At 35.8% G+C, this 11,081-nt stretch overlaps 1 protein-coding gene across 2 annotated transcripts in view; it reads right to left on the bottom strand.

The window, feature by feature from the left end:
- The window catches only part of FBXO3 (F-box protein 3), a 39,512-nt gene continuing 28,431 nt past the window's right edge, over positions 1-11,081 (bottom strand). Inside the window, exons 9-11 of one of the 2 annotated variants that reach the window (XM_003781219.3) lie at positions 9,400-9,515; positions 7,546-7,736; positions 1-1,090 (exon numbers count right to left, since the gene is read on the bottom strand). In XM_003781219.3, the coding sequence (XP_003781267.1) occupies positions 923-1,090; positions 7,546-7,736; positions 9,400-9,515 (475 nt within the window). In that variant the 3' untranslated portion in view covers positions 1-922. Of the gene's footprint in view, positions 1,091-5,896; positions 6,190-7,545; positions 7,737-9,399; positions 9,516-11,081 lie in introns of those variants that run through there. The other variant, XM_023509089.1, reaches the window with a different exon arrangement.

Raw genomic sequence — 11,081 nt, forward strand, 5'->3', positions numbered from 1 at the left:
GAACCAAAATTTGCTTTTAAAATGGGAGTTTTTAACACTTGAAGGATTTCATTCTTAAATCTCAATTCTATAATTACAAAAAACCTCATGTTTCAGGAAAACATACTTAATCTTAACATAAAATTCATGTCACTTATCACACACATTTGAGTATATAAAGAAACAAAACAGATGCCGTATTTACAAATTTAGACTACATGAGACCAGTGAAGAAACTTTTGTTAAACACACTACATACTTTTACATACTACATTTCAAAAATGATACATCTGTGAATAATATAATAAAGGTCATAGAGTTGAAGATTTAAATTAAATTCAAAGCTATAGTGACAAAAAATTTAAATTCAAGGTCTTAGTGATAAAACACTTTAAATTCAAGGACAGATTGTCTAAGAAAGGTCAAACCACTAGCATTCAAGTTGTTTAGTCAATTAGTTCCCTGTGAGTACAAAATATTAGTAATCACTAAATACATCAGCCTAATTACAAATTTTGTTCATTTCCAAATAACTTAGAACTGCAAAAAGTATTTTCACAGAATCAGTCGCATCGTTTCTATCCTTGTGTAGGTATTTTTGCTACACTTTAAATCCTTATTCAAAACAATTCCCTCTGTATTTCTATATTTTTATAGGTATAAAATATTTTAAAACAAAGAAATGTCTATTCCTTAGCTAGAGAATTATTCCTCCATTAACTCCTTGCAGAGAAAAAAAAAATTCTCTTTCCTCCCCTACCTCAAAAACACAAAGCAAACCAAAACAATCCAATTTCTAATGTAACGTCACATAGAACCCAGAGCCTGGAACAGTATTTCATGCTACTTTTCCTACTATATGTTGAGAACAATTATTTACATTATTGAGAAATCCATGTAACAGACTACGATCATCCCAGCGCTTTCATTAGCTGAAGTCTTGCTAAAAAAGGCGTGAGCAGCGGCGTCTGCGAATGGGAACATCGAAGACTCTTCTCCGTCTTTCTTCCTCATCATCTTCATCTGATTCATCCATATCTGCAGAATCATCATCTTCCTCCTCTTCCTCTTCTTCTTCTTCCATCTCTTCGTATTCATCAGGACCCATTTCCTTGAAAGAGAAAACAATCTTTTGATAAGAAGAGCGTCTATCAATTTTTTTATAGTTATTTAATGTAAATTCCCATTTATCTAGAATCCAAACCAGACATGGCATATAGGAGTTTGTCATAGATTTCTACAGTTTATTTTCATCATGAACATGCTGATGCAAGATTCTGGAGTATATTTTGTATCCCATGTTAGATAATGCTCAAGATAGTTTTGTTGTTTTAAATGAAAGATTTTCTTTTCATTAATTTGTTCATTCATTTATTTATTTAGAGATGAGTCTTGCTATGTTACCCAGGTTGGCCTCTAACTCCTGAGAGCAAGCAATCCTCCTGCCTTCAGCCTCCTGAGTAAATGGGGCTATAGGCACACACCATGGTACCTGGCTCAATATGGTTTTAATGGTAAACATTTAATTAAGGCAACATTTATTTTTTACATAGTAGTTAGTAATTCATACAAGGTAGTAAACAGACCACTACTAACAATCCAAGATAAAGTTTTACTGAACTTATCATATTAATGTATTAAATAATAGTTATCTACATATACACAGAAAGATGTGAAATATTAACCAAGTATGACCTCTACTGGTAACTTTTAGGCACTGTCACCAAAAGGTCTAAAAGATTTTTATTGACATCTTAGAATCAAGACACATCATTTGAATTCAATCATCAGTAGCCTCTACTTTAAAATTTTTTTTTATTTTTTATCAACAATCGCCATTTATTATTTCTCATGGGTCACGTGAGCTGGATATTTGGGAATACTTGATAGGGTGGTTCTGGCTTAGGTCTTCTTTCATGATGCTGCAGTCAGCTGGTAGCAGGATTAGAGTCATCTCAAAGGCTTCTGCATTCATGTATCTGGTACTCAGGCTGGGATGATCCAAACATCTGGAGATGGAAACCCCTAGGGCACCTTGGCACCTCCCTCTATCTCTATGGTATCTCTACAAGGTCTCTTCAGCATGGTGGCTTCATGGTAGCTGGACTTCTTTACATGGTGGCTTAGGGTATCAAAGACATATGTCCCAAGAGAGAAAGAACTCCAGATTGATGGCATATCACCTTCCAACTCAGAAGTCACAGTGTCACCTTGCCAATTCATCAGAAGCACATCACTAAGATCAGCCCATACTGTAGGGAAGATGGGCTCTACTTTTAAATTAACTTGTTGGAGGCTTTCAGAATATGACAACAGTGATGTTGAATGTGTAGTATCTGAACATCTCTTGGAAACATCAATTCTACTTAAGGAGTGTCTGTAATGAAGTCTTGACTTACTCTGCTATCAGTGTTCTCTCTCACACAAATGAAGACTCAATGAGAGGAATTAGTATATTGGACAAAATTCTGAACAGCAAGGAGGACGTAGGTGGTAATGTGGGAGTGTGGGGAAATGTGAGACATGCACCAGCAAAAGTCCTTGCACTGAGACTTTTATGGCATTACATGATCCAGCACGACACCACCCCTCTATTCTCATCTCCAACCACTCTCCTTGTTCACTGCACTCTGGCTACATTGTCCTCCTTGGTTCAAACACAGTAAGCACAATTTTGCATCAGGGCCTCCACACGTGCTGCTTCCTTGCCTAGCACGTTCTTCTCCCACATATCCACCTGACTCGCTCTTCTCCATTCTGTCTTAGCTTAAATGCCATCAAGCCCTTTCCTGATACATCTCTGTATTTGAATGACCCAACAGGATGCTCCTTATCCCCTTTACTCTGATTTTTCTCCTTAACACCTGTCACTGTTTGACATAAATTCATAGTTTTTATTTATTACAGTTTGTTTCTTTCAGCTAGAATGTAAATTCCAAGACAGAGATTTTGATTTTTTGTTTACTACAGTACTCAACATTTGTTGATCAAACAAACGAATTAATGTAGGAGAAAGGGATTGTGACATTTAGGATTTATTATAACACAAACAACAACAGTAACAATCGGAAAATACACATCAATGTGATAGAAGATAATACATTCTTTTTATCTTTGGATATATTTGTTTAGTTTAAGGAATAAAGACTTGAAAATTCAGGAGGAGGTCCAAAAGGTGGCAAAGGGGAAGACTTAGGAAATCCTAAAACATGATATTCAGGTGGTGTGATTACTAATTATCTTAATGAAGAAGAATAAAGAAAAACTGTTGGCTCGGCGCCTGTGGCTCAATCGGCTAAGGCGCCAGCCACATACACCTAAGGTGGCGGGTTCAAATCCCCAGCCCGGGCCCGCCAAACAATGATGGCTGCAACCAAAAAATGGCCGGGCGTTGTGGCGGGCGCCTGTAGTCCCAGCTACCTGGGAGGCTGAGGCAGCAGACTCGCTTGAGCTCAGGAGTCGGAGGTTGCTGTGAGCTGTGAGGCCATGGCACTCTACCCAGGGGGATAGCTTGAGACTCCCTCTCAAAAAAAAAAAAAAAAAAAGAAAAGAAAAACTGTTAAATCAATGCAGCTAAAGAGAAAAAGAGATTTTTCAGAAAAAAGTGTACATACACACACAGCAGAGAGAGAGAGGAACACATGACAGGAATGGAAATACTTTAGCAGCAGGAACCTCTAAAGCTGCTCACACCAAGAAAAACCATAAGACCAACCAAAAGTGTGTATATATATATATATATATATTTTTTTTTTTTTTTTTTAGACAGAGCCTCAAGCTGTCCTCCTGGTTAGAGTGCCATGGCATCACAGCTCACAGCAACCTCCAACTCCTGGGCTTAAGCGAGTCTCTTGCCTCAGCCTCCCAAGTAGCTGGGACTACAGGCGCCCGCCACAACGCCTGGCTATTCTTTTTGGTTGCAGCCATTATTGTTGTTTGGCGGGTCCGGGCTGGATTCGAACCTGCCACCTTAGGTGTATGTGGCTGGCGCCTTAGCCACTTGAGCCATAGGCGCCAAGCCCAAAAGTATATTTTAAAGTGGCATTCCAGGGCAGTGCCTGTGGCTCAGTGAGTAGGGTGCCGGCCCCATTTACCGAGGGTGGCGGGTTCAAATCTGGCCCCGGCCAAACTGCAACAAAAAAATAGCTGGGTGTTGTGGCAGGCACCTATAGTCCCAGCTACTTGGGAGGCTGAGGCAAGAGAATCACCTAAGCCCAAGAGCTGGAGGTTGCTGTAAGCTGTGACGCCACAGCACTCTACTGAGGGCAACAAAGTGAGACTCTGTTTCTTAAAAAAAAAAAAAAAAGAAAAAGGAAGTATTAAAACCTACTTATTAATTAGACTGGTAGAGAATGAAAAAGAACAATTCAAGTTCCATATCAAGAAAACTAGTATTTTGGGTGGCACCTGTGGCTCAAAGAGTAGGGCGCCGGCCCCATATGCTGGAAGTGGCAGGTTCAAACCCGGCCCTGGCCAAAAACTGAAAAAATAAATAAAAATTAAAATTAAAATTAAAAAAAAAAACTAAAAAAAACTAGTATTTTAACATGAAAAGTCAAAAAATACAACCCCCATTGCCTTTTCCACATTGATAAGAAATAAGCCCAGAATTCTCATCTTTTTTATTCATATTGCATCCTTAAAACAGTTTCCACAAGGCAGGTCATGATTTTATATGCTTATTTGTGGTTAAGAGAAAATGAAAACTATAAACAAGTAAGAATATGGTTTAGTGAGGGCTAAACATGTAATGAGTTTATTATTGTCATTTGAGTAAATATTGTAAAACTTTTCTCAGTTTCAATTTCTAATATGGTAAATATTGATATAACCCACATAAGCAAAAGTTCCTTGGAGTCCTCAATAAGTTTTCAGTGTTTAGTGGAGTCAAGAGACTAAAGAGTTGGGAACTACCATCCTTAAGTAATGACTGCATTACCCGCTATTAGCAAATATTAAAAACAAGCCTCAGAAGGATCAAGCGGACCCAACAATAAGTCAGTTACCTGCCAAAACAAACCTCAATGCTTTGAACTTTAGGACAAGGAGTCTTGCCAGAAATAAAGAGGGAGGTTTCATAAAAACAAAAGAATTGCATCATTAAAAAGACATAACAATCCCAAGCATATTTGGATACAAGTATAGAGCTTCAAAATACATGAAGCAAATATAATAGATTAAAAAGGTAAGTAGACAAACTGTAAGTATATTTGCAGATTTCAACAACTGTCTCTCAGTAGGTAATCGTACAGAGACCAAAATGAACAGATAACAAATATAATAGACTAAAAAGGTAAGCAGACAAAACTGTAAGTATATTTGCAGATTTCAACAACTGTCTCTCAGTAGGTAATAGTACAGAGACCAAAATAAACAAAAAAACAATAAATATACAGAAGACTTGAAAAACACTGTCAATCAATTTGAACTGTCACTCACAGAACCATATTCCCCCCATAGCAGAATATACATTCTTTTCAAATACACAAGGATCAATTACCAAGACACATCATAATACCAGGCCATAAAACATTTAAAAGAATTTGTAACATACAGAGCAAATGCTCGACCACAATAAAATTAGACATCAGCAACCAAAATATCCCCAAAATGTTTGGAAATTAATACATTTCTAGAAAAGTCATAGAGTAAAATTATATTACAAGGGAAATCTAAGACTATTTTGAACTAAATGTTAATAAAAAGTTACTATATCAAAATTTATGAAATGTAGCCAATAGAGTGCTTAGAGACAAGAATGGTCTAAAATCAATAATCTAAATTTCTACCTTAAAAAGCTAGAAGAAAAGCAAATCAAACCCAAAGTAAATAGAAGAGAAATAAAGATAATTGCAGAAATCAATGAAATAGAAAATGAGCAAAAAATAAAGAAAAATCAGTGAAACTAATTCCTTTAAATCAGTGGTTCTCAACCTTTCTAATGCCGCGATGTATTTTCATTGTTACAAAGGGGTTGCAACCCACGGGTTGAGACCGCTGCTTTAAATGATCAATAAAAGTATTCCTAGCTAAAGCAATGAACAAAAGAAAAGATATAAATTAGCAGTATTAAGAACAAAAGAGGACATATGACTACAGCTCTTGTAGCCATTAAAAGGATATCAAGGAAATACTGTCAATAACTTTATGCCAATAAATTCAACATTAGATGAAATGGACAAATTTCTTGAAAGGCACAAATTACCAAAACTGAAACAAGAAGAAATAGAAAGTATGAATATTACAAAATTAATTCACATTTAAAATTTTTCCCACAAAGAGAACTCTAGCCCCAGGTAACTTCACTGATGAATAATATCAAACATTTCAAGGTTAGACTACTTCAGTCTCATGCAGATACTGGGCTAGTCAAAAATGGAAGTCTGTTATAGGAAGTAGCAAACTGCCAGTACTAGAAATACATAGTTTCTAGCATTCTTTTTCCACTGGGAAAGAAGCTAAAATTTCACTTCTAAATCTAGACTGTAGATCTTTTTCACTATCGGCCTAAAGTTTTGTTATTATCATCCATCCCAACTGGAGTGAATGTGTCAACTCTGGATTAGATTAATATCATGCCCATCTTCCAGACTTAGTTTAGACCTATCAAAGAGGGTCATTTTAGGATTGAGAGGCATTTTTCCTAACATTCAATGCCTACAACTCAATTGCATTCTGAGTATACAATTTATATTTTATTTCTCTCATATTCCTGGGGCTTTATAATTTCTTGCAACCATTCTATGGTCCTTAAAATCAGGATCACTGTTACACTTGTCACAAGGTAACCCTAAAAATGAGACTTTTAAGGGTATACCTGGCTGACTTGAGAAATGATTTCACAGAGACTGCTCAAAGTACATACATATACATTAAATTCTCTTTGTAACAATCTCTATAGGATATTAGTTTATTTTATATTAAATTGAGAGTTTTAGCAAAAACACTATAAGAAACTGTTTTCCCAGTCTTTTTTTTTTTTTTTCTTTTTTGAGACAGAGCCTTAAGCTGTCCCCCTGGGTAGAGTGCCGTGGCATTACAGCTCACAGCAACCTCCAACTCCTGGGCTCAAGCGAGTCTCCTGCCTCAGCCTCCCAAGTAGCTGGGACCACAGGCGCCCATCACAACGTCTGGCTATTTTTTGGTTGCAGCCGTCATTTTTGTTTGGCAGGTCCGGGCTGGATTCGAACCCGCCACCTTAGGGGTATGTGGCTGGTGCTTTAGCCGGTTGAGCTACAGGCACCGAGCCTGTTTTCCCAGTCTTAATGAAATAAAACTCATTCTAATCATTTAGGTCATGAAACTGTTTTGGGAACAGTAGAAAAGAAGCGGAATTTTAAAATAGGTAACAGTAGAATTTCTCTGGCTGGAGAGCAGGGAACCCTCTTTACCTGTTGTCCATCTCTCCCAACATATTCACGTGACCCACAAGACACATCCTCAAAATCTCTAGGGTTTTCTGGAACACTATTTATAAACCACTTGTCTGCCTAATCAATAAAGATCCTTAGCAGTATTAATTCTATAAAGTCATGTAAACCTGCACTAGAGGAAAATTTAACTTACCAATCGGGCTATAGAAACCCTGAATGTTGGACATGCCATATGGAATCGGGGAATGGCAACATTAAAGATCTTGTCTTTAAAGTAAAGAAAATGGAACGTATAATATCCTTCCATATATCCTGATGTTGTAGAGAATGTGGTACAGCTTGTGTATTCATAGACTCGACCTGGGCTGATGATAGGAAATTCACCTGTAGGGGAAAATAGTAACAATAAACCAAAGTATAAAATTCAGTTCTTCATTACAGTAAATAAGGCATGTTCTCTATAGGATTATGTAAACTATATAAAAGTAAATGCACAGCTAGAAACAAAATCTGAAAGGAAATAAAACAAAACGTTAACAGCGATGGCATTATGAGCACAGGTATTCTATTCCTCCTAAGGTTTATTCATATTCCTCAAATTCTCTACAATGTAGAAAACGGGAAATATATGGTGAAACACAATAAAAGAGCCACATTTTCCTTTTCTAAGTGCTTTGAGGGCACTGAAGACACAACCTTTAAGACAAGAGTAATGAAAGCATTATAGACACTAGTTCAAAAAGAGATAAGGGAGATCTAAATATTTTTAAAGTAGCAAGAACAGCTGGGACTGGTGGCACATGCCTGTAATCCCAGTTACTCATACTAATACTATGAAACTAATACATGAAGGAGGCTGAAGTAAGAGGATTGCTTGAGTCTAGGAGTTTGCAACCAGCCTGGGCAACATAGCAAGATCCCTGTCTCCAAAAAAAAAAAAAAAAGGTAGTGAGAAACTAAAATGTAAATTGTGAAGATGCATCCTGAGCATTCCAATCAGACAAACGGCAGTAAAGAGTCCTTATACCAAGGGGGCAATGGCAGAAAAAGAATTACAGCCTTAATAAAGTTCTTCAGCACTAGATCCTCAAGTCCAGGAAAATTCATTATGTAAACATGTAGAACATGAATCTATTCATTGTAATAAATTTAGAAAACTTTAAACCAAAGGTTTGGGCTCAGAATTGATAACAGAAGTACACAGCTTAAATATGTTATTTTCCTGGAACACATAATCCCAAGAAAAACAATGAAGGGGACTGAAGAATCTGAGGGGTCAGACCCTTAAGATACTCATAATTGTTTAAAAAGTTGAATGACAATGATAATCAGAATTAAACATTAAAAATCTGTTCCCTTCATTTTTTATGGCAAAGTTGATGATTTTTATTACAGCAATAGCAGCTAACAGTCACTCAATTCTTCTGAGCACTTTTGATAAATTATTTTATTAAATTCTCACAGAAATTCTTTAGCTTGATATTATAATTATATTTTAAAGATGAGGTTCAGAGAAATGAAGTAATTTCTCAGGGGCATAACCTGGGTTTTCCTTATCTGTTTATGCCTATTTGTAGCTTAGTGTCTTAACCATAATTCTGCTTATTCTCAATTACCAAATATTTCAGGCAATAATAATCCTGATTTTTTCTTACTAAAGTATCACATTCCTGTTTCATTCATTTAACCCATAGATATTGAGTAGTTACAATGTGCTGTGCCGTTCATTTTAACATTTCCTTTCAAACTTCAAAAATGATGCCTAATAAATTTATTTTCTCTTTCTGCCTCATGCTTTCTAACTCGCAGAATACGCTAATGAATGGACCAGTTTAAAAAAAATAAAGAACACATGAAAGAAAAACAGAACCCCAGGTGACCCACAGGAAGGGAAATCAATCCCTGAGTTAAGAGTTTGCTATAATTTAGAAAAGCTAATGTTTAAGGACCTAAAATGATAGCAATCTTTCTACATTCTAGTTATGATATAAAGTATAAAATTTCTCCTAAATAATTAGTATATGAACCTAAATCTTGGGTTACATACCAACTACTCCAGGTCCTTGAACTTCTTCTACATCACCTTTAGCATTTGTTATTCTCCAATAGCGGCTGTCCAACTGACAAGCCTTTTCAGGAAGTGCATCCTTTGACATTTCAATCCTGGAGAAGAGTGAGGAGGTAAAAATAAAAATCTGGCCTTTTGTTTTGTTCTCTATTGCTTAAAAACTATATATTATTCAGACTAATACTATGACAGGAAATTTCCAAAGGAAATTAAGAAACCTAACCCAAAATTGTTTGAGCTTTCTATTTTTCTAAGTTCTCAAAGATGCTAGCTTCATTTGCTTGATTTTCCCCACAGAAATAGTTTCTGTCTACGCTTTTGGTTTCCTATGAAGGTCAGCATCGGAAAGGGCAACCCACTTTTCCCATGCAAATAAAAATCAACTTGGCACCTGCTTTCTAGAATATAGTGCTATGAAAAACTTCTAAGGAACTGATAGTCTTTTTTCCCCCTATATAAGACTATATAACACACTTCACTTTTTTCCAAGAGCTTCTAGAAAGCATAAGGCAAAATGTCACCAATTACTGGCATTACATTTTGACATTTCTCCCTTTCTCTAGAAATCTTCTGTTTTCTTATTTTTACTCTGAGTATTCTACAAGCATGGCACCTGTAGGTGTTTTCATTTTAAGCACGTGTCAATTCTAGACAGGATCCAAATTTAACAATTAAAACAAAAAACATCTATACTCGTGTAACTGGACATATGAAAGGCTGTATATAATACCAAAATCCTAGGATGCTTCTTGGTAAGTATATATTGCTAAAATACTTCTCGTATGCATATATGAATGGAAATGTATTTAAATATATACACATATATAAACATATTATAAAATATATAAAAGTATTTTTAAAACAAAGCATCCTTAATTCCTTAAAGCAAAGAGTTATCATCATGTCACAGCAAAAAGTATTTCAATAATTTAAAATATTTCTTATTTAATAAAATCTGATGGCTAGCATTATGTCTGACATACATACACAAAGCACTCAATATATATTTAATTAAATACAGAGAAACCAGATGAAATTTAAAATGTATGTTTTTTGATGTCTCAAAAAGTTTTTATTTTACACCTATCTTGGACTTATTTAATAGATATTAGATTTATTTTATATATAGATCTTTATCTTGGAGATATTTTATATCCTTTTATTGAAACATGGTATTTGAGCTGAGAGTTATTTTTCCCTCAGTACAGATACGGTCTCTGTTTTTTGACTTCAGTTTCTTTCTGTTAGGAAATTTTCTAATCATGTAATTGGCCTTCCTCTGTAGGTAATCTATTTTTTCTCTCTTAGTGTTGTTAGTTTTTTTTTTAATCTCAGGTTAATGTGAGGGTACAAACAACTAGGTTACAATATTTGCATTTGTTAGGTAGAGCCCCTTTTGTCATTGTGTCCCGCACCCAAACTGTGTGCCGATACCCTTACACTGTGCCCATTATGTGTGGCAGCACACCAATCCCCTCCTGTCCTCCCCTTTCCTCCAACTTGAATTTAAATGAGTTATTCCCTTATGTGGGCATGTATTAAATCATCTACTGGCTTCATATCGGTAATGAGTACACTGGATATCTGCTTTCCCATTCTTGTGATACTTTACTAAGAAGTATGTGTTTCGGCTCGGCGCCTATAGCTCAACCGGCTAAGGC

Source organism: Otolemur garnettii, unplaced genomic scaffold (genome assembly GCF_000181295.1).
Source record: "Otolemur garnettii isolate 467f Iridium unplaced genomic scaffold, OtoGar3 scaffold00001, whole genome shotgun sequence".
NCBI classification, from domain to species: domain Eukaryota; kingdom Metazoa; phylum Chordata; class Mammalia; order Primates; family Galagidae; genus Otolemur; species Otolemur garnettii.